This window comes from Acyrthosiphon pisum, chromosome X (genome assembly GCF_005508785.2).
Source record: "Acyrthosiphon pisum isolate AL4f chromosome X, pea_aphid_22Mar2018_4r6ur, whole genome shotgun sequence".
Taxonomy (NCBI): Eukaryota; Metazoa; Arthropoda; class Insecta; order Hemiptera; family Aphididae; genus Acyrthosiphon; species Acyrthosiphon pisum.
Window position 1 is genome coordinate 61,760,394 of NC_042493.1, and position 25,343 is coordinate 61,785,736.

General features: G+C 29.2%; 1 protein-coding gene across 3 annotated transcripts in view; it reads right to left on the bottom strand.

Annotated features, from left to right (window-relative positions):
* The window catches only part of LOC100168054 (patronin), a 21,844-nt gene extending 448 nt beyond the window's left edge, over nt 1-21,396 (bottom strand). The window contains exons 1-23 of one of the 3 annotated variants that reach the window (XM_029487997.1): nt 19,978-20,365; nt 8,473-8,568; nt 8,178-8,384; nt 7,731-7,940; nt 7,409-7,656; nt 7,234-7,343; nt 6,000-6,110; nt 4,724-4,805; nt 4,469-4,661; nt 4,214-4,397; nt 3,935-4,153; nt 3,661-3,833; nt 3,477-3,596; nt 3,288-3,397; nt 2,558-3,190; nt 2,268-2,479; nt 1,915-2,189; nt 1,612-1,842; nt 1,312-1,548; nt 1,023-1,221; nt 778-870; nt 608-679; nt 1-71 (exon numbers count right to left, since the gene is read on the bottom strand). In XM_029487997.1, coding sequence (XP_029343857.1) covers nt 1-71; nt 608-679; nt 778-870; nt 1,023-1,221; nt 1,312-1,548; nt 1,612-1,842; nt 1,915-2,189; nt 2,268-2,479; nt 2,558-3,190; nt 3,288-3,397; nt 3,477-3,596; nt 3,661-3,833; nt 3,935-4,153; nt 4,214-4,397; nt 4,469-4,661; nt 4,724-4,805; nt 6,000-6,110; nt 7,234-7,343; nt 7,409-7,656; nt 7,731-7,940; nt 8,178-8,384; nt 8,473-8,568; nt 19,978-20,010 — 4,119 coding nt within the window. In that variant the 5' untranslated portion in view covers nt 20,011-20,365. Of the gene's footprint in view, nt 72-607; nt 680-777; nt 871-1,022; nt 1,222-1,311; nt 1,549-1,611; nt 1,843-1,914; nt 2,190-2,267; nt 2,480-2,557; nt 3,191-3,287; nt 3,398-3,476; nt 3,597-3,660; nt 3,834-3,934; nt 4,154-4,213; nt 4,398-4,468; nt 4,662-4,723; nt 4,806-5,999; nt 6,111-7,233; nt 7,344-7,408; nt 7,657-7,730; nt 7,941-8,177; nt 8,385-8,472; nt 8,569-19,977; nt 20,366-20,396 lie in introns of those variants that run through there. The other 2 variants (XM_001947323.5, XM_016807894.2) reach the window with 2 other exon arrangements.
* Nucleotides 21,397-25,343: the final 3,947 nt, after the last annotated feature.

A 25,343-nucleotide genomic window follows, 5' to 3' on the forward strand; every position in this document is an offset into this window, starting at 1 on the left:
ACTGGATTTACGAGGTGCACTATTGTAGTATCCAAAATTTGTTTTACGCTTTGTTCTGTCCAAAGAAGAATCTGTAAAAACGTTCGCCAAACATGCTACCAACATTTTGTAAAACAAGTACTACATCCTAAAACTACAGCAAGGACATTTCTATACAGAAAAATTAATAAAAATGTTTATCCGAGGATCCTTGCAGTATATCAGAACTCTCTAGATTTTAGAATAAAATAAAAAATTCATCATTAAGTTAAAATATAAAAACTAAATTTAATAACTAGTTGTCTTTTAAATTGAGACAAATTGAATTCTAATCCCAAAACATTAAATTAATCATAATAAAATTAAGTTGTTTCTCGCATTAAAGTTATACAATTTAAATTTGAAAGCTCAACTCTAAATGATCCCAACAATAATAATTAAAATACTTATGATACAGTATGCTTAAACAAGCATAATGCCACACATACACACAAGTCTTGTAATTAACATTGCTATACGAGCAAAATATACAGTTAGCAAGCAAAACTATAGACGACTAAGATATATATATATAACTAAAAAAAACAAATCTGTCTACACACATTGGACAATACTAAAAATTACTAACCTCTAGAATTTTTGTAAGATCCATGACGATCCAAATTTCTTGGAGTATTGAGTTTCCCTTCATCAGTCAAGTCTAAACAAGAAATAAAAGTTGGGGGAAATACTAATGAGCATCAAACAGATGCAATCTAAATTGTAATTTTGGATCAGGAACATTTGAAACTAACATACCTGAGTAAAGAGAGGATGTTGACGTTCGCCGCGTTTCGGCTAAGCAGTCTTGTGATCCTCGATAATAATCTCGTCTAATTTGTGAGTTCAATGCTACGTGCACAAAATAACATTTTTAGTTTAGTAGTGTTCAACACAAAAACCAAATAAAGATTAAATAAAAAAAACATCAAACAACATCAAGCGTGAGAATACAGAAAGTGTTGTTATAAAAAGTTATAAAAAACAATAATAATAATACTCACTAGCAAGATTTGTGATTGAACCTTTTTTGCCTCGAGATGGTGTCATCGTTCCATCCGGAGTATCACTTCGATCAACGTGTATAGTTTTTGGTCGGGGCCGTCCACTCTGCATTTTACTTCGTAACCTTGGAGGGCCACCCATAGTATGATTGTTGTTGATTTTCAATGAGTTCAAAAGTTCTTTATCAACAGTTTTCCCCTTAAAAATTAAAATAATCAAAAGTAATAAATTATGTAAAAAAAGTATTTATATTGATAAATTACAACTATATTTTTTCTAGCTACTTACTTCTCTTTCAGCTTCTTCAATAGTTTTTTTAATCCTATATTGTTCTAATATCACGGCCCTTCTCTGTTTTTCTTCTTCTTTTTTACGCAGTTTCATTTCTTCTTTTTCTTTCTCTTTTTCTTTTCTTTTCTGTGCTTCAATTTCTTTTTTATTCTTAATTTCTTCTTGTTGCTGTCTCCGCTGTAACGACAATAAAAGAATTCTTTCTTTCTTCTTTTCCATCTCATCAATGGCCACCTTAATATAACATAAATTAATAACATATAAAACAAAGGACAATTTTAAAAACTTTATACATACAGGGTCTGGATTTTGGTTTTCAATAATGAGCTCAACTCCAGTAGAAGGTGAAGTTTTGGAACGATTAATTTTGCTATTTGAGCTCTGCAATACTGCAGATTCAGAGGCAGATTTAACTGGAGTAGAAAATTCTTTTGACTTGGCAATTGTTGAAGAATTAAAATGTCTGGGAGAAATATCCAAGTTGTTTAGTGACACAGAATTGTTTAATACTTGAGTCAAATTCCTTTCCTGTAAGCCAAATACATTTATAAAACAAATTTAATATATTTGTTCGATTACAAAAGTAAAATAAATACATACTTTTGATACAATTTTTTTCATTCTCAATGGAGGTTTGGGTCGCTTAGGTGTTTCTTCATCTTCAAATGAGACATAAAAACCTTTATCCGATGTGTTTGCAGATGTATCTTGACTAGTGTTGGATATAGAGGTATTATTGTCGTTGAAAGAATTTCGATTAATTGGCATGTGTGTTCGTGTAGGAGATGGTATTCTGTACGTTCTATGTCCAGACGTTATTTGAATTCTATTCAGGCTTTCGGAAAGGTCAAGATCTGACTTGTTAGCATCGTTGCCTAAAATCAAAAGTAAATTCAAACGATATAGTTTTGATGCATACCTACTGACACGTGATATATATATTACAAACATACCAATGAATGAAATGCTTTGAGGTTGCATATCGTCAATAGATGGAGTTGGCATTTGAGAATGGCTTACTACATGATTGGAATTACGACGAGGAGGAGGAACTGGTGATGAAGGACTAGTCTTAACACCAGACCTATTTAACAGAGCAAATTCAGACTTTTGACGTGGCGACCCACTCAATGACGATGGTTGTGAAGATTTTGGTATTGTGCGACTGAAAACAATTAAATTATCAGTTAATATTATATTTCAAATAGCCTATACGATTTAACTAAATTATGAAATATTTTACCTGCCATTCCAAATGTTTTGAGATTCTTGAGCAAATGTATGTGTCTGTGGTGATGATGAAATGTCCCAACTTTTTCTGAATTTTTGTTGTTGCTGTTGCTGTTGCTGTTGAGGTTGTTGTTGGTTGTTGTGTAAGAAAAAATGTTGGGATTGTGTTTCCTTGTTAGGTGGCATTATTTGCTCATATGGATCTTGTGGCAAATAATGGTTGTCCGCTGGAGAGTATACATTTGGATTTGGTAGTGTGTTAGACGAAACTGGTCTTTGATTAACATAACCTTGCTGATTTTGGTATTGTGTATGTTGTGGTTGATTATAATTGTTAAACGCTGGCATGGGTGGTTGATTGTGATTCATAAGACTGTGCCATTGTTGATTATTATCAGTGTTGTTATGATCCATGTGTTGAATCATTTGTCCATTGGGCATTACACAGTTATTACTTTGTTGGCGGTTGATCAAGTAATTTTGAGGTTGGTGAATGGAATGAGTGTTTTGATAAACTTGTTGCAATGACTGGATACCAGGATAATGCTGCATCATTTCTGACTGTAAACTGTTATGTTGCATTTGGTTTTGTTGATTAGCTAAACATTGCAGGTCTGCTTGAATTTCTTGATAATTCGAATGCATTCTGAATTGTTTCAACAAATTTATAAATTACAATTAATATATTTACATATGTGTGATTAAAAATAAACCATATAATGTAAATAATTAATGATATTTACTTGGATAAGGTATTGTAATCTTCTGTATTTATGTGATCTAAATCGGGTGTTTTACGATCATCTGTGTACTGACTCATACGATCAGACCATTTACTTTCCATCCCATTATCCTTTTATAACAAATGATTTATCAGTGATATATACTAAATTATACTTAAATATTAAAATAACAAAACTTTAAACAAATACCTGAAATGAAAAAGACTGCTGAGCAGTTTTAACAGAAGATGGTGAAATATTACCGTCATTAAACATCATTCTGCTATAATTTGAATCAGGACTTTGTAAATTTCTACCACCATTTTTACTCTTAAAAACCAAACATTACATTTTAATATTTTTATCAAAAAATATGTAAACTTTTAAAAATTACCCTTGTGACAGCTTGGAAGAATGCAGCTTTTCCTACTTGTTGTCTTTGTCGATTCATAAGAGATTCCATTTTACGTTTGTCGTTTTCAATCTGTCGCCTTTTTTCTTCTAATTTTAATTTTATATTGAGCAATTGTGAACTCATAACAGAACCGTCACTTTCAGAATCATCTCCTATAAATTATAATTATATTAAATTAATTTCTCTATTTTTAATAACAAATATGTATGTATGACAATAATTTTTGTAAGACTAAATAGTTTATTAGCATTACCATGATCACTGTGAGCAGCAGATGAAGAACTTTGTTGTAACCATGTAGTTGTACTGGATGGATTCACGGGTTGTGTAGTAGTATCAACATATGACAAACTTCGTTTAAGCGTAGGCATAGGTGGTTGGACAACAGATTCTACATCGTCAAAACTATCATACAACATCCGTTGAAGTCCTTGGCTATTGTTTGATGCATCACTAGAAACTCTCGACATTGCTAAAATGTGGAATTTTTTTAGTATCATTTCATAGACCTAGTTCGTTAATATGAAAGTACCAGGACTAGTATTGGAGTGTTGTAATAGATTATGAACACCAGAACTATCATTTTCTTGAGAATGAGAATTAGTTACTTTGCTGATGCTATCTTTTCGTGCAATGTGTATCGCCGGTTCTTTGTCTGGATTTCGACCAAGGAAATGTAGATTATCTTGTGATCCACCAAAATTTTCAACCGTTAACTAATTTAAATTAAAATACAAATTTAATTTTTAGTTTCAAGGTTATAAATTAGTTTATTGGAGAAACATACTTGTGAATCTTCAGAAAATGAATTCCTTCTTGAACGTCGACCAGCATAAGATTGTTTTCTTGTGTCTTCCCAGTGTGTTGGTTTACCTGCTGCTACATCATTATTAGCATCACCATTACTGGGATTTAACATTGAATTTAGCGTGAGAACAGAACGATTACGATGAACGACAAATTGTTCTTCACCGTTACATCTAGAAACTCAAAAGTATTAAAACAAATTGTATAAAATATTTTTTCAAAATTCTTTAAATACCGGGTAGTCTTTTTTCCGTCTTGTGGCGGTTGAGGTGTTAATGTATTTGAAACTTTTTTCACAGAATTGTTATGTGCCATGCCTACAGACAAAATACTACATAAATAGTTGCAACTATAATATTTAAGTGTTAAAATTAAATAAGAAATAAACAATATGTATACATATAACTTAACGACATTTAGCTACATAAGGATTATAATATAAGTACATCATAAACAAAACAAGAAATATAACTTATAATTTTAACGATTGACTTTTGATAAAATGTTTATATTGTAATAAATTGTTCATTTAATGAATCAAGTTATAATTTTATCTCTATCTATGAAAATATTTTTAGTATTTTAAGTGTTATTTTCTAATTTAATATTGATATTATTCTAATAATTTACCTTCTAAAGGAATTAATTATTTATGGTATATGACTTGAGCAATATAAAGGAGCACACAAGCTAATTTATTTAAATATACTCGCTAGATATGAATTAGAAAAAACAAACAGATTTTTGTTTCTATTAAAAATTTAAAAACTTTAATTTCTTTATTAACATTAATTTTATAGGTGCCCATTTAAAAATTGAAATAAGATAAAATATATTTTACACTTATAAAAAGAAAATGTAATATTTAACAACAAATACTTTAAAAAGGAAATTATTATTTAACTTTTTTAAACAATGTAATTTATAACTTTATATTCAAGTAAAGTTGGGTATTGATAAGTATTTGTTTAATTGTTTATAAATATTTTAACTAACTAAATTTGAAAAAATAAATAAGTACAAAATATTCATAAAAAATGTTCTATAAAACTAATAAAAAACAATGAATAAATATAATCTATTAAAGAAAATTACATATTTTTTTTTTCCAAAATAAATATGACCAATATATTTATTAATTTAACATTCACCAAAAATCAAAATGCCATACATAAACTTCACAGGGTAACATGCATATAATATAAAAAATATTTGAAACCTTCAATTAAATTCTATTTTTATTATTGTTTATTCCGTTACACATTAATTATTGCAAACATTAGCAAACAGTTAATAATAAACACACATTGACATTATCGAAAATTGTAATAAGGCATTAATATTATCCAAATTTGATCTTTGAAAAAGATCTAAAATTCAACATAACAAAAAAAAAGGTGAAAAAACACAAACAAAGCTATGCAGTGATCATTGAATTTTAGAGGCATTGATATAAAAAACACACACAAACAAAAATAAACTCATAACCAACTCGAATATTATTCAGATACCTGTAAACCCTGTTGAATGTGAATCCAAATTACTGCGGAGATCCGGTATAACAGAAATTGCTTGAGGTAACAAACGTTTATGCGCTACTCCGTGGCTATTTCTCGGATATGCTATCACCACAAGCAAAAAAATTCTATAATGGTTTGAATCTTTTTTGTCAAACTTATTTATATAACCCCCTTTTTTGTACTATTTAATTTATAATACTTGTATAATGTATTATTTTTTGGTTAAAAAAGTTAAAAATGTTAAAATAATATACATTCGTTCAATCATAAACTTAAAGTTAGAATGACAATCATGCAAAAATCAAAGTATTTTAAATATATATATATACATATTATCTATCTTAAAAACATTTGCATATATATTTGATTGTATAAACAATTTATTTAATTTATTGGATCAAACAATTTTATTTCATTTTTGTAGAGTATTTTATTTTAAATGGTAAAAAGTTTTTGATATTTTAACCTATCCTTTCCAATTTAATAACTGTACCTAATAAGAATTTTAAGTTTAGCTAAAAATCACAATAAATAAATACTGATTTATGAATAAAAACAATAAAAACAATACATAAACTGTGGACGTGTAATTCAATTTAATAACTTTTTAATGAGATAAATATTAATTGCAAAAACTTATCGTGTAAAACTTAACTAACATTGCTTGAAAATTTGCTTTGAATTGAACCATATTAAATGTAAAATTGTATTTTATATTTTATATAATTTTCGCTGCATAATATGGTTAATATTTTTATACAACATAATATAGTTTTTAACTAAAATATATATTTTTTTAAATAATCCTAACTTTTAAAAATGTTGTTATTCAGAGTGTTCGGGTCGTTATATACATTTTTGTTTGTAATGCTGCATATTAAAATTTGAAGAAAAACATTTTTTATCATAAATTGTATAGACAAGCGAATACTAAGTTTCATTTTTTAAAATTATCTCAAATAGAATTAAATTATACTTCTAGTTTTCAGCATATATAGATAAGCATAAAAATATTGTAAATGGTAGAAAAAAAAATATATGAAAATGCTGCTGGTGGTTGATATGAAAATGTGTGTGGAATGGTTTTTAATAAATTGTTCTGCTTTATTATAATATATTCACACTTCAGCCATTCATAAGCAAAACAATTATTAGAAGATAGTATTGTAATTCCACGTCCACAAAATAATAATTTGCACAAATAAAATTAAAAAATTTAAATTACCGTCTGCCAAATCGTTTCTACCCTGATTGAAACTGACACATTTAGCTGGATGTATTTCCAAAACATTGAACAAATCAGCAAAAAATGCGATTAAATTTGTTTTCATAGACCTATAAAATTACAGACATAAGTATTTATAGTAAACATAATACAATTATAATCATATTAGTAATACCCTCTTATATAATATACATCTTGTGGCCTCATGTGAAATATGCTAAAAGGCAGACTGTGATCGCAAAAATCATTTATAACACTGAAATTTTTTATACAGTCTGTAGATGTTGGTGCTTTAGATACAGTAATATACTGCCAAGGCAATTCATCAGGACAATAAAAAGATATCAACGCTGCTATAGCTGCACCATCACTGATTTCATGAAAATCATTCACGGGGGAAATGTCGGGTACAGACGAATTCTCCTAGGTTATATACCAAAATTCAATAAATTTAAAACAAATAATATTGAATACCTAAGTATTGAAGAAATACTAACCGTTTGTGAACTTGATATTCGATGTTTTAAAGCCTCAACAGTACGATTAACCCATAATAAAATAGCTTTTTCGTTATCCTCAGGCATTACAATAGTGGTTCTATGAGGAACATGATTCAGTCTTTGTATAGCAGCCATCACACGATTAGGTGTTGCTACTTCTTTTGCATACAATGTCATAACAGCTTCCATTATTGCCATGTGAGCACTCTGTACAAAATAATAACATTGAAATATAATATTATTAACTTAAATTTAAAAAAAAAATAATAGTTGACAAATATCATAACTTTCAGTTAAATTAATTTCATTAAACTACCAAAAGATTACTCAATATTCTGTTATCAAAAAAAAAATATATATTAGCATTGAATGCTCATAATATATTAATATATAATTTATCAATAGCTAACAAACAGTATTTAAGTAATTCTAACAAAAACTTACAAGTTTTAAAGGTGTTGTTTGAATTAAAACGGTCTCTGTTACTGATGGATCATTCACAGTTACACCCTTTTTATTTAAAGCTTGGATAACTCCCCAGTGATTAAGATTGTGATAATTTGGATCAGAATATATATTTCCTAATGCCAGACAATAAAGTTCAGCATTAGCTAAAGAATGGACCAAAGGTGGTTTTAGATGTTCTTGATTCTATATAAAAATAATATATTTATTAAATTAATATTAACATTTAAAAAATATAAATTAAAAATACACATGACATAAGATTACTACTTACATCATGGTCTTTATAAAATGGCTCAATAACATTTTCTGGAATTCTATTATTGTACGCCTTTGACAGAAGCCATTTTATCGTAGCTCTTTGCTTGGCCTGTAAAAAAAAAAACAATAATGTTCAATCATTAGGTACACAAATAACTATAAGCAATAACCATCACTTCAACTAGAAACATTAAATTGAAGTATGGAAATATAAAAATAATAAAACCGATTAGTTTGAAATTGAAATTAATATGAAACTTAAATTCAATATAATTCTTTGTTTATCAGCATCATACTATTAAGCTAAAAGGTATTTATAATATTTAGCAACAATTATCATTTGAGGATAAGATACCTACAGTAAAATATGTAATAAAATGTATTATTTTAAAATTAGGACAAATAAATGATAATACTTAGAATGTTACTTAGTTTATTATTAAAAAAAATTAGCTATGGCTTTACAAATATATTTACCTTCTAACATCAACAATATTTTTATAATAGCTCAAAATTAAACCACACAGATATTATACACATAAAGGAAATCAGTACTGACATCAGAAATACATTAAAATAATATTTAAAGTTATTTCTATCTTCCATCGCTTCTGATACATTTTTATCTAGGTATTGTAAAAAATAATTTAGGTGGTTGTAAATTGTAATAAAATGTATGAATAGTTTTTACTTTTACTATTTTTCTTTGGGTAGTTCCAAGTACTTCATAGTACTTCATAATCTATTTTTAAATCAATGGATAAATAATCAAAAAAAAAAATTAAAATGTTATAAGTTTATGAGTAGTTATTAATACCTATGTTGCTGTTAGTATGGTCTCCGTCTTACAAGTATGCAACATAGCAAATTTACGTTCCAAAGAATCTGTTTTGTGTTGTTGGTTTCAATATTAAACCAGGTTAAATTTAAGACAAGAATATTATCTAGAGTCTTAAGTAGGTTTTTATTGATATTTAAATTTTTAAGGGAGTTATTACTATGTAAGGGGGTAAATGGGTAATGCTCTGTGTACATTAGGTGTCTAGAGAGTCACTGTATTGAACCGAACGAAACATTTTTATCGACATAATAAAAAAAACCTAATAAAAATCGAAAATTTCATATGCCTATAAATAGCTCAACATAAGTTAAAATATTTTCAAAATTCTACGGTGTATGGAAAATGCTAATATAAATAATGAACATTTCATGTATCTACGGTAATTTGTTTTAGAGTTACACCAAAAACCAAAATCGATTTTGTGTAAAAATTCCCGTTTTTCCTTAATTATTCTTTTGTTTTTCACGGCACTTTTGAAAACTACTGGGGAATGTTTACTTTTGACTCCCCAAAATACTAACTAGATTCACTTTCCTATCAGAAAAGTCTAAGAAAATCTAAGCATTTTTACTTTTTTAAAAGGTGATGTGAGACACAATAAAAAAAACAAATAAAAAACACATCATTGTAAAATCAATAAATTCATTGCTCCGCTTAGAATTTAAAAGTGAAAAAGTTATTTTATGATGAATTCAAATATGTTTTCAGAAATCGTATACGATGGTATATTATATATTTAATATATTATTCTCATTTAGTTTTCATTGTATTTAATTTATTGAATTAATTAAATTAAATTAATTTATTATTTTTTGTTTTGATGTTATTCATAAAAGCTTATAATCTATCTTATAATAGTTATACATAAAAATATTGGCGGCGTTTCCAAAGCGTATCTCAAATTTGGCCCGCCGTAAAAAAAGATCGGAGACCCTGATATATGGAGTAATCTGTACTTATTTCGGTACCTACTAATTACTATAAATTATAATTATATGTAAACATAATTAAGATACAGAAACCTGGTGTTAGGCACTCGTCTAGATAAACACACTTCCGCGCAAGATAGTGGTGCATTATTATTTCTTTTTTACGTAATATATTTTATTGCACTCATAAAACAATTCCAAGTAGAACTCAGTTTAGTGTTTACCTGTAAAATATCAAGATATTTATATAAACGAGTTCCCTCATAATTCATAAACATGGTACATATTACTTCCTGTTTTCCGCGGTTCGAAAAATTCAATAAATTTCATATCTGGACCATGATCAATTTACGTTTAAAAAAATTCTGAATAAAACTTGTTAAGTTTTCTACTTCTTAAGATGCTAATGAAAAAAATTACAATTATACAACCAATTACTGATCAAACATTGAAAATTAAATTAAAGCTCGTTTGAACAAAATGTGTTGTAATGCATTAAAAACTATAGATTTTACGAGAAGTATAATTAGTAATGAATTTAATCTAGTGACTTCTATAAAATCTTTATATTGTGCCTTTTTGGATGTCTATTTTGCAGTATGTAGGCGTTATGTAGAATTCGGTTACTTCTTGCGGTATGAATCAAAATATATAACGCGTTCCTTAAATTTGCAGCGTTTAAATTAAAAAGACGATCACCCAACTCATGACTATTTACAAGTTATGAACTGGCTTAGGTTGAATACATACGTTTATGGAAGGCTTGAAGCTAATTTAACCTTTCACGGACATCTTATTAATGGAAGCTTCCCAACTACTAATACAGATTAATTTTAAAATAATAAAATTCCATCCTTTCATGTCCGTCACATGTATTTATTTTCTATACCTATACTAGGTACAATACCAAATATACAAAAAATATTACCCATTTAACTTTAAGCCGAATGATGTGTATAGTCAAAGATTCATCAAATTATATATTATATAAATATTTTATCCCTGCTATAATACTCGTATAATGTGTTTACTATAAGGACACTTCCGTATTGTAATAAAATATTATTTTTAAAAAAACCCATTTAATTGTGTGAGATTATTGAAAACGAGTTCAATACTTAATAATATGTCCAAGCTCATAACAATTGATTTTATAATATTACATAAACAAATCGAAAAGATCTATTTTTAAAATCAAAATAAAATAAACTTTTGTATAAAATCAACACGATGTTAAAACAAATAATAGGTACCTATGTATAATGTTTTATAGTTATATATTACTATATTAGATATTTACACTTTTAAGTTCGACATTTTAAAATATTAAGTGTATGCTCATTTAACAAACTCCACGGTTAAATGAATGTGCGTATTATCTCAGAAATGAGTCATGCGCTCGTAGTTCGTACTACAGCAAACATTTATACATTTACTAGTAGGTACCTACTTGCTATAAATTATGACGCTTATTGCGTATGATGCATAGAAATAATATTATAAAATTATAATTTATTTATACACATTTTGTTATTTAAAGTTAACATTTTCTATGGTATTAGACTAAAAAAAATTTAGTAACAACACCAAATTTTTGTTTACAATATTAACACTCCAAACTAAAAAACTAGAATCTAATATTCTAAACTCTGAATAGCCGCTGCACTAAAGCCGGTTCCACGAGATGACATATTAACGTTCTAAACACAACGATAAATTACTGAAAATAAACAACGCCTGATCGTAAGTAATCACAAAACGTTGAAATTTACCTACTGAAACGTATAAAATGATATAAAATGTTCGAGAATTAAGAAATGTTAATTAATGTAGGTTAGATAAGCCAAAATCAAAGTTTTACAATAATTGTACGTTTGTACGATGAATTAATATCTTTTAAAATTAACGTGTGAAAAACCAGTCCATTATAAGAAGAACAATATAATAACATGCAATACATAATTTACTCACCTAGACCTATATGAAAACACAAGTTTGTGGGCAGTAGTAAATTGAAAGCAATACATATATTAAATGTTAAACTCTTAAATTAATTAAATAAATGGGAAAAATTGCAATTGACCACTAACATATTACATATTACAGTTTCGTACAAAATTTCTTTTTTAAGAGGATGTCAGCGCACTATATTATGTTTTCTCTCTCTGGCCCACGCGCAGCAGAGACAAAACGCATTAACGCAGAATCATTTTTACTTATCTTAGAATAAAATCATCCATTACAAAAAAGATAGAAAATAATATTTTTGAGGGAATGACAAATCGATTTTATATTTTATTGTAATTTGACTTTGTATTCGACTTTCAAAATAAACAAAAAAATGTACATTTAAATGATGTTTAAATTGTTTTGAGACAATATTTAAACAAATCGATATGACATTCCCTCAAAAATATTATTCTCCATCTTTTTTTGTAATGGGTGATTTTACTCTAAGATTACTTAAAAACATGTGTAAATGCGTTTACTTTTGTCTATGTTGCGCGTGGGCCAGAGAGAGAAAACAAATAGTGCGCTGACGGATATCTTCTTAATATAAAAGAATTACATTAAATAAACTAATTATTACATTAGGTAGTTAATTTTACATTATTATATAACCTGTTAGAGGTATATTTTTGTTATTTTTAGAAAAGCTCAATTTCTTATGTAATTGTAATAGGTAGCAGCTTGATAATAATAAAATGTTGAAATGTTCTTCGTATCATTGTTACATAAACATTAATACATATTTTGAGAACAAAAACTAAATGATTAGATGGAAAAACGATATTTTCTTTTTCACTAAGAAAAACATATAACGATTTTCAATCAATTCCAATACATTCCATTTCATAAATAAACTATGGACTACTTTGACTATAAATACAACAATATGAGAATATCAAATATGAACGGAATACTTCAAATGACATATACCCGTTAAATAGTTAATTATATTATATTAGCATATTATAGTAAAATAGATAATTTATAATTAGTTGTTAATACCTACATAATAAATAATATGTACGTAAAAATCGCACTACTTAGTTAAATTTATTGTTAAAATATGAATTTCAGAAGTTTGAAATTAATATAATACAAGGTTTAACACTAATTTTCTAATTATTTTTTACTAATAAACGTTCACCTTAATATAGCTTTATACATTTAATGTCTCAAATTGACATACCTTTTCATTGGCCTTATTACCTAATAATAATTCGTAGACTTGAAAACAATTCATCCTACTCTTTGACCTCAATGAGAACGAGTACATAATAATATTATTATCATGAACCTAAAACGAAAAATTACTTACAAAATAATTAATAGGTGCGATAGCCGATAGATAGGTAATATAAATGATATTTATTAAAACAAATTGTCGAAAAACAAATACAAAAATATAAATCGGAAATACATTTATGCCGATTCAATAACAATGACATATGGTAACATCTGCTATGTTATTTTCTATTGACCTTAGTTCGTACACAGTTGATATGTCCTTAAACGAACGGCAGTTAATTGTCATTCTGAAAATGTGTCTACCCCTATTGTCCATCGTCTGATGTTCACCATTTAACACCACTGACGGATAAATACAAGTAGATATGTAGATCTATCGATATAATATGTATTTTTAATCGGTGAGTGAAAAAAATGTCTTTATATTATTATAAATTCCTTGTGATTAATTTCATACATCCTAAGACCATAATATTATATCAATGGACAGACAGGTGTGGTAGACCGCATGTGCCCCCACATAACTACTTCCATTGCCAACGCCTTCTAACTATAAGAGTAGGTATACTCCTACTTGTTTATTTAATAACATTAATGTAACATAAATCTATGTTATGCAAGACAAATTTTACTCAAAAAAACGCTTATGGCTTTAAAAAGTAGTTCGTATTTTTTTCAGACCTACAGATGTTTGAAGATGTATAATTTAAAGATAACTAAATCAAAAGTACTTGATATAATATGTTCAAACAATGATTAAGCAAAAATTGTACAGAAATAATAAAGCATTGTTAAATTGTTAAGATATATATCTATTTACTAATGTTAAATTGGAAGATAATTGGTTAAAACAAATTAATTAGTGTTGTCAATAAGTTCAAAACCCGAAAATGAATTATATTTATAATTATTAAATACGTTTTTTTTATAGAAATTAATTATTATAAATTAAATGAGTAAATAAATGCTATGAAATTTAGAATTCATTGACAACCCAACTAAATGGGTCTAATAGTACCTATTTCAACGAATAAAATAATTTAATAACGTTTTGTCCACTGATACACGTCACAATAAACACTTCTGTTTCGTAAACCTGGATATAAAACGGAACTTCTGAACAAAACCAAAAAATACGGCAATACCGTAAAAGGAATTGAAAAATAATTATGTTTCATTTGAAACACATTACGACAGTGTTATGTCAAAATTTTTATTAGGTAACTGGACGTTAGTCGTAACAATTCATAAATATAAATATAATATATAACAATATGTTATACATTCATGAATATAAAATATTTATATCAAAATAACACAACTCTAAAATGTAGTAACCAAACGCGCTTAATACAATAAGCTATTTATTACTAATAAGTAATAACTACAACTTTTCATTTAAGATAAGTATATTTTGGGACGCATAAACGCATTATTATTATTATTGCTTATGCTTCGTCCGAGAAAATGTGAATACATCGAACACACGAGTGCGGGTCGAGTGTCGAACTTTAGATTTTATTCATAATCTAGTTTTTTTAATCTGAAAGACTTTTTTCAGGTCGGATCGAAGCCCGAATTTTCATTTTGTTTTAAACAGTGTCATAAAGATGCGTTTAAAAATAACAAATATTGCGCATTATTCAAATGCATAGGTATTTGAACTTCAATAATTATAATTTTTAAAATTAGTGTGTGATCCTATGACTGTAAAATGTTGTCTTCTTTTAAATACGTATATAGACATTTGAAATTGAAAGGAGGTTAAAGGTCACTCTAAAATGTTGATACTGATTTATGGATTGGTTTTTTGTGGTCCTCTAACATATAAGATAAATAAATAATTGTAAAAATATTTTAGGGGGGAGGGGTTATATTATAACATATGATCAGCTCCCTCACCAAAACCCACATATAGTTACGCCTATTACGTAGACATGGAAATGTAGCCTGGGTAATACATTCTGCCGGCCTAAATTTTTCTCCCAGGCCGTCCCTAGTAAAACACCAACAATATATACATTGATAAGATAGGTACCTACTGGATAATAATGTTTTGTCCATACTTTGTTCATCTCGTCAAAAATAAATTGTATTAATGTTTTTTATTTTATTTTAAAACGAAAAAATTATAAAACCAATAATTAAAGCATTTGAAAAGTGATTGCGAGATGAGCTCTGTGTTGTGACATTTTTCAAATTTTGAAGTGATCATTCCACACATGAATATTATGAATAATTACATTTATTCAAAATGTAGTGATACATTTTAATACATTTTATAATATTTATCAACAAATATTTAACATTTATGAAGGTACCTAGTTGTTAAGTTTAAAAGACAGTTTATTTTAATTTCAAGATCTTAAATTACACATTTTATAGAAATAAAAAAAGTTTTAAATTTGTTTTGATTTGTTGTATTACTCAGATCCAATGTGCACATTTCCAATTAGCTCATCAGCATTAGCTCATTTAGCACATTGCCAAAATAGTACTTGTGATGTAATTAAATTTTCTTTAAACATTTAAATAATTTTTTTGATTTTTTAAATTAAAAGACCAATAATGATTTCCACCTGTGATTTGTATAATCATACATCTTTATGCTCGCTTTCACTTAAAAAATAAAATAATGAATAAGACATGCCTGTATTAACTTAATATGAGATCACAGTTTTTTGAAGAATAATGAAGTAATTCTTGCGAAGTTTCTGCTTCTATCATAGGGTATAAACTTAATTGATATAATATAACCCTTGTAACCTTAAGTATTTATCAATAAATTTCTTCCTTGATAAGTGATCAAGACAAATAATAATAACAGTAATAATAGTTATATAATTATTAACATTTTTTTAAATAAACATAATTGTGCAAAACGTTTATAATTATACAGTATAGTAACAACAGTCTACACGATACTAATATTTAAGTTATATTTTAAGACCTTATTTAAAAATGATTTCTCTATATTTGTAAATTATGTTTGGTACTCATACATCTGAACGCATGGATTAGTATCCCAAGTTGAACTCAATTTCTTTTAATCAGTCCCTAACCATATGTCCAATAAGATACGCAATAACCAAGGATGGTATTGGAAGTTTCACACCCTAAATTAGATTTTCTGAAACAAAAAAATAACCTATCTTACGACTATCAATTTAGAATATAAGAATGTAACAATAAAACTAGTAGGTAGATACCTAAATAATTTTTTTCCTGCCAAATGCCAATCAATATGCTAACTCTTAATATAATAAATGTACATATATTAAAAAAATGATGTTTAATGAGATTTATTAAACTAATCTATAATCATCAATATTAAAAATATAAGAAATTACCTCGGAAATTACTAAAATGAATTACATATATTTTTTTTGAATATTTTTCATCAGTAGGTTAGATAGTACAAACTTCAAAAAATTAATTTACCTATTTATAATATAATTGCAGTTGATTCAAACATACATTATAACATGATAGAAGATGGAAATTATTTAATTAAAACATATATAATTATTATAGGTACCTATACACAATTTGCTCGACAATTTGGAATTTGTTCAATATTAGGTAATTACAACTCAAGGATTAAAACAATATCCAACTAATACCTATAATATAATGATAATAATCATACAAACAAAAACAACAATAAAGAGAATTAGGTTAATAAAATAATTAAGTAAACTATACAGATAGTACCTATATACCAAAAATGTATCAACTAGATGTCTGACTAGATGCCTATAAGTTATACCCAATCATTCATACACTCTGTTATTAGTTATAACATTGAGATCTCAATTAAAATGAACACATCAAAAATAAATGAAGTTTAGAAATTTAAAATTAATAAATAATATTATGTTTGGGTTAATTGGGTAGACAGTGTAAATATTCAATTACCTATCCTTGTGTTTACAGTGTAAATAATTAATATTTATAATGAAAACCCCTAAGTATGATAATCAAGATATTAAAACTATGATCCAAACGCAGGCAATTACAATAAAAACAATAATGTGTATTCTTGATGGCAGTAGGTTAGGTTATACTAATATTGATAAAACTATACTTTTTATTCAAATATCTATGTCCTTATTTATAAAACCAAATTTATAAAACCATAATTCTTTGTCCTTGTATAAAAAAAATACACCTACATTCAAAATTAAACCATTATTTTATTTTATAACAAATTTATATTTTTGAATAAACCGAATAATAGTGACAAAGAACTATAACACCTATATTTTTATTTTTTACTTGTATATAATATATTTAGATTTTAAATTATAAGTACTTTACATTTTAAATTTAACATTTTATATAATTAACACAAATTGCTGTTGATCAAATATAAAATGTTCGTACATCTTTTTAAGTTCCTACAGGCTACACACTAGATAGATAAGCTACTTCTTAGGACACTAAGAAAAAGAACTAAATCAAATAATTTGATTTTTATATATTAGTGTGTTTAGTTAAGTAATAATTTAAATTAATATTTAATATTTGTTAAAAAAAAAAATAGGTAGGTTGTAAGTACATATCTTTAAATAAGTACACAATTACTTAATTAGTTACTTAATAATCTAAAGTGATATCAAATAGTAGATTTACTATAAAAAATTTGGTTAGGTACCTACACGAGTATTAAATATTTTAACCTTGAATACCTACCATAATTGTTACTATGTTGATTTGTTGGTTATTTCATACCAATTACAAATTAAATTGTGAGTTCTAAATAATTATTTTCAGATAACAAATATTAGTGACATGTAACATAGGGTCTAAGTGTTGCTCAGGCATCACCTTAAATATGGGTGGGCATAGATAGAAGAAAAATAAGACATTTTATATGTTAATTTAACAATATTATAAGGGTTAGGTCACCTAAAATTATTTGAGCAAAACTATTTTTTTTCTGATACACGCCACTGAAAATTATCAAAATAAAAGTAATAATAATCCACATAAAAATTAATAAATAATAAACAATTAAAGACATATTTATATTTATTTGTCTAACAAAATAAGTAGGTAGGTAACTAAATAATAAAACTATTTGTCAATCCAGAACTAATAAGTTATACCTAAGTTCTAGTTTATTGTTTCAATTAGTTTAAAATGTAAATTTCTTAAACGGTATAGTTACAGTTTGATATATTATGTTGATATGTTATATTACACTTAGGTCTGTATGCTTCGTTGCGCAATTAAAACACTTTAAATACGCTATAGTTATAAATCAATAATTTTATTTATAAATTTAAAAGCAAAACTTTTATTCCTAGGTGTTATATTTGACACAATTTGACATAAGACCGTAAACATAAGTAGGTACATAGTTGCTAAATAGTTCTAAGTAATTATTTACAAAATAATAAACTGGAACCTACAGAAAATAAAACGGAAATTATTTAAGTGGGGCATGTCATAATGTAATTGATTTTATGAGTAGGTAAAACAAATTCATAAACCACGTAGAAATTTAAATTTCATGAATTAGTCTCATACTCAAAAAAGAAATGTAGGTAGGTTTTTAATAATGTACAAATTTATACTAAATTATAGAATATTATTTTAGATGCATGCTAATTGGCTAACTTACCTAATTACATTTTATTTTAAATATTTAGAATCAAAATTACCTACTTAAAAGATAATAGATAGGTACATTATAAAACTTGGTTAAACATAGTACATAGACATCTAACAATGGAGTTGAAATTATTTTTTAAATTATTTAATCAGATACAGTACGAGTGAATATAATTTTTTGACATTTTGAATAAAAAACTTAATATGTACCTACAAGACTAATGATGTACCAATCAACAATATCATTTTTTGATTAGATATCAGTAAATCTAGATTTAACAATGATGTCTACATATTATTAAATCCATAAAAATGCACGTTCAATCAGTATGAAAGTATAAAAGCATTACCTATTTGATGTATATAGGTAATATAATAGGTAGGTGCATAAGATTTAATACAGCTAAATAGATATTTTCTTAATATTGTCAGTAAGTAAGTAAACATTTGAAGAAAACCAAATTCCAAATTAGTTAATAAAGCAATTTTATGGGTAAAATAGATGGGTAGGTACTTAGATCAATAGGAAATCTATAACTTCAAAATTGGTGAATGATAATAACAAGGTGTATGTTTCTCAACCTAGCTAACTATTTAAACAACACATTAAGCAAGAGTCTAATATTATGCCAATGAAGGTCATTCAATAGTTGGAACTATACTGAACTGAGCATCATAATTCCTGATCAATCGTACGAAACGGTTAAATTGTCGAGTCCAAAGAAATAGATGGGATGGCAGGTGGCAACAACACAAACATCCAGGAAGAATAAAATTACAAGACCACTACCACTACCGGATTGAAGAAAGACTTTCGGAGGAGAATAGATAAAGCTCGGTGCCTGTCCTAACACACCGAGTCATTGAACCTTACCAGATCGCGGACCAGATAGCCAGAATCGTTCATGTCTTCCACGGGAAGTGCGTTTGAAGAACGGAAAAAAAAAACTATGAACAGAGCCGGTCACTGATCAAAAAATTTTCTATCTATTCTGTCGAACCAAATGTCTCGTCGGGCAACGTATGTCTGAGGCACTGAGCAAAACCAGGAAAAAGTCGGAGCAGGTAAGTCATCACTGTCGTATCGATACGTGCCTAGGTCACGCGCATCGACCGCGATACCTGTTTGCCTAGCTAGTTCAAGGGAAACCTATGCGCGAGAGACGCGTTTATTATGGTCGTTTTGAGTGACAATCGCTCGGTTGACGGATAAACGTCGTTACAGCGCGCGCAGTCGTTATCGGGTCGCGCGGACGGAACGAAATGAGAACGAAAAAAAACCGACGACTTTACCTGCGAACAGATGTCCGGGTTGCCAGCGAAATTTCTCGATCCATCGGCCCGGTCCATGGCTCGAGACTTTTCTCGCAACTTCTGCTGCTTGACGACGACGACGACGATGACGACGACGACGACGATGACTGTTCAACGCTGTTGATGCACCATAAGAACACCGAAGATCCCACGACGTCGTTTCGTGGTCCACATCCGATCACATTAAACCACTATTATTATGATATTATTACCGGACGATGATAACGATGATAAATTATTATTGCAATAGCTGGTGCGTGCGCGTGTGTGCGGCCCCGTGTGAATTAACCGATAATAATGATAGTAATAATAGGTAAATAATAATCGGTGACGGTTGCGTGCGAAAAAAAATCGGCAATGTTCAGAGGGGGTAAGGGGGGGCTGCCGATAGGGTTAAAACCGAAAACCCAGGGGGTGAAAATGAGCGGCGCTCGGCGACCGATATCGATTGTACGAGCGACGTGTGTGGAGTGCACGCGAGTACGCGACGACTGTCGTCTGTCGGCCGTCGGCGGTCGGGAGGCGGTATCCGAAAATCCGGTCGACAACGATCGGTCGCGTTACGACGACGGTAGGTACCCACGTACAATAATAATGTAACGTTTCGTGCGCGCGCGCGCGCAACGGTCGCGGGGCGAGGTGTGCGACGGTTGGGCGGCTGCGGCGGTTGTGATAGTGAGCTGCTCGCGCGATGCCCCCCCGAGGGTCGACGTGCTATAGGGCGCTCGGCGAGTGAGAGCTGCTCAGCTGCAGCTGACTATTGTCTATTATAACAGTGCCGAGTGCTGGAGCGCGCTAGACGTCGGCGGAAGACGAGACCGCCGGACCGATGTTGCACGAAACGACTTGTACTGTGTGTGTGCGTGCTGCGAGTAAATTAATAGTGTGTGTGTATGTATATTTGAGTTTCACGAATCGATGAGATAATATTATTATGATTTATTTAATATGTGCATTGTAAACAGTTGGTGATGAAGAGAGATCCGAGTCATGAGGAAAGAGAGAGAGAGAGTGATAAAGCGAACGATATCGCTCGCTCGCTCGCCCGTTATGTCGCGCGAAAGCGTATTATTTTTTTTTGTAGTGTTTCCGCCGCGCAGACGCGCAGTGAATAATAGTGATAATACGACCGGACTGCGGTGGTAGCGAGAAAACGAAAACGACTAAAATTATTATCATATCCCACGCCCCGCCACCCCGTCCCCCCCTACTACACGGGGGCGTTTTTGACTCGACCGAAACGTTCCGGCACGGAAGAAACGATTTCCATCCCCACCTACCCGCGATCATCTAGCCATGATTCGTGCGTGCGCGTCCGTCGTAGGTACTGTGTACCGCGAGTACCGACCGCCGTCCGCCGCTACCGCTGCGGGTTTATTACCACCGCATTGCCGTACTTGCCGAACAAGCGAAGGCGGCGCGCGTAGGTAAAAATATGCGTCCGTTCGTCGTTGCAGTCGGCGAGTCCCGTGGGCACGGTCTGTCGATTTTACCAATATTACCGCCGATTATACCCACCGAACTATTACACTAAACCAATATTATTATGTGCTATTGTGCTCCAATGACAATAATAATATTATCATTCAGTAGATATTTCATTTATTCCTATTGCGCGGCAAAATCCCGTAGATACTTACCAACATGGCTATATGCAACTCGATATTATTTCGATTGTACTTGTACTTTGCCCTACCCACCGCTGTTTTCTGAAAACAAGCCCCTCTACACGTCGTATACCCCGTGAGATCTCTAGTTTTGTGATTAAAATATTTTTAATGCTTGGGTGGATATTTTATAGTACACAAAACGGATGCGTTACATTAGTGTTAATTTACACGCATGCAATTCAAACTAATTGTGTGAATAATAGCGGTAGGTTAAGGTACTGAAGAAATAAACTTATGCGCAAGTTCGGTATAATATGAGTTGAGCAGCAAAATGTAACAAAACAGCCAATCCTTAAGAGGGCGCTATACCCGCATGCGTTGTCTCCGTCTTTCAAATGTATAACATAACAAATAACTGTTTTGTGCAGGATAGAACCACGTCCTCTGAAAACTTTTCAGCGAATTATAGCATTATACGTTATTACGTTAGGTATACATAATAGAGGGATCAATGGATCAGCCTGAAAGCCTTGATTAATGATTATATATTTATATATTGTACGAATATACCACGAACAACTTATATACAACTTTTGTTATGTTCGCGTATTACGTCGAGCACCGCCTAAATAATGAAATATTTACACGTTTCAAATTTCAACGCAAACATGAAAGATGAAACTGTTGAGTAGGTATTGATCAATCTGAAACAAAACGCTTTTATTGTGTTTCATGTTTTTCCAACAAAAGAAAAATCACATCTGAATAAATAAGTGGCAATTACTAAAATGAAATACAACGGTTAATGCTTTTTAACAAGTTCCGGTCAAATTATAGAATGATATTTGTCTCCGTACCATATCGATGACTGATGTTTGTATTTGTACTTGCTTGCAAAATAAGTCCTGTATATTATTTTACATAGAATTTAAGATTGAAAAAAACTGGTCAATGATGTATTGCAGGTTTCGGCTTTAGATTGTACTTGCTTGCAAAGTAAGTCCTGTATATTATTTTACATAGAATTTAAGATTGAAAAAACTGTTCACTGATGTATTGCATGTTTCGACTTTAGAGTGGAACGATCGTTATTGAATTGTTCGACTGTAAATTGTAGTACCTACTTATTTTAAATTTTATACGAAAAACTAATCTGAGCGAAGACGATATACGGATTTTATAGGTACCTAAGTACCGACTATAGTTACTGGTTAGTATATATAATGACAGTTCTACTCTAGCTTTTGCCCAGATTCCAGATTCCCAGATGCATATAATATTATAATATTTATATCATAATATTAATATTAATATCGTTAATATCTTATATATGGTAGAGGGTTGAGGTCCTGTCTTACCTCATAGATTTCGTCCATTATTATTAATTATTGTTAATTGTTTTTTTAAGATCCCCAAAACATAATATTTTTTAAAATTTAAACTAACCTTGTCTGCATTTATTATTTGTAAAGATACAAAATAAGACATATTGACGTGACTACCAAGTCCGCTTAATTCTCTCCTTGATTTCTTTATATATATATTTACGTAAAACTCAAAATAAACGCAATAAATATTAAAACTTATGTCAATTAGTATAATAATTTTAATAAAAGTGACGAAAAATGTTTTATCATATTATAGACATATTAAAAATCAACCTCTTTTTTTCCTAACTTGTTTTTCTGCTGACATCAATCATAGCATAAAAACTTCTATTTGCGTTCTTGGTTAAATAGGTAACGTAATCGATTTTCTTTTATTATTTAAAGCGTTAAAGGGTATCTACCTATACCTACTAAAAGCACGTTCGCAGTTTCCTGTTTAATAATATTTTGACATTAGTCATAGGTATAGCCATTAGTGTGATTACATTATTATTTTATAGGTAGGTACTATATTTTCTATGCTTATAGGTATAGGTACTGATTTTAAGTGACGAAGACAGACCATTATCGACAGCTTGTATTATATTCCCCCAAATTCGCTAAAATTATGTTCCCACTTGCCTACCACGCTCTACACCACAGAATTATGATGCAACAGCTTTAAATGGTATTGTATTAAATATATTAGTATTTATATTTATGTATACCGTATACCGGTATACGAGATATTCCAGATATTTGTTGTTAATAAGACCTGTCACCGGCCCCCGACCAAACGAGGAAATCGGCACACTACAATCTTCTGGGACAGTAAACCACTGGTACAGTTCGGCCCTGAATTTGTTAATGGAATTTTTAGTACGTAGCTGGTACGTCATTTTATGTTATTATAACCTATTGTATTATTTGTTAATTGCTATTAACTCATAATTTAATACGAACGTACTACGTAAAATGGTGTGAATATCTGGCCATCGGTTATCACTTATCTGTTTAAATAGGTAGCATAAAATTATTCTAAATATTCTGAAAACTTCATAGAATATAGAAAATAATAATAACATACATACGACATAGGTAGGTACCTAGAAAGCCTAGATAATATAAATAATATGTATATTGTATACCTATATAAATAGGTTCTCTATAGCCTATAGGTACCTATACCTATTCAGTGGCGTATTTAGGAATTTGTTATGGGGAGGGTCCAGATAATTTTCAGAAAACAGAGCCGTGGGGGGGGGGGCAAAGCCTTCCACACCACCCAATTACTCTTTATGAAATAAATATACCATATTTATAAAACGATTTAAAATTTTCGAGTTCTTAATTGGTATTATAATAATATGTACAAAACAAATTTAAAAAAGCAGGTAAGTGGACGTTGCTCTACTGTACAGTAGGTTACAAGTGGGTCAATGTATGATAGATTGTATTACACTTGAATTCAATGATATAATATCATTGTAAAAGGAAAACGATTCTGAGCGGAGATGGTTTGTCAGTCTGGATATTTTATATTGTAATTATTTATTATAGCCCGTAAGTTGAATTAATATTGAAATATATTTTTGGTTTATATTCTCTATTTTGTTTATTGTCTATGATGATAAACAAAGCGTTAGAAATTAAAATCCCATTTTTAGAGGTTTTTTGTAATTTGTCGGTGGTTTTTCCCGTGACATTAAATAACTATTGAGAAAATAAAAAAATGACCTGCTTAAAGTACCACCTTAATCCAATTTGCTAAAAGATAAGATAGGTACTACATATTGAAATCAAAGCACTCCTTCTGGTAGAAATTTTGTATACAGGATAAAAAAAAAATAATAAACACCATTGTAAAACCACTAGCTTCATCGCTCCGATCAGAATCTAATATAGTTATGTTCTAACTTTTATAAAAATATTTTCTAAAATACATTACT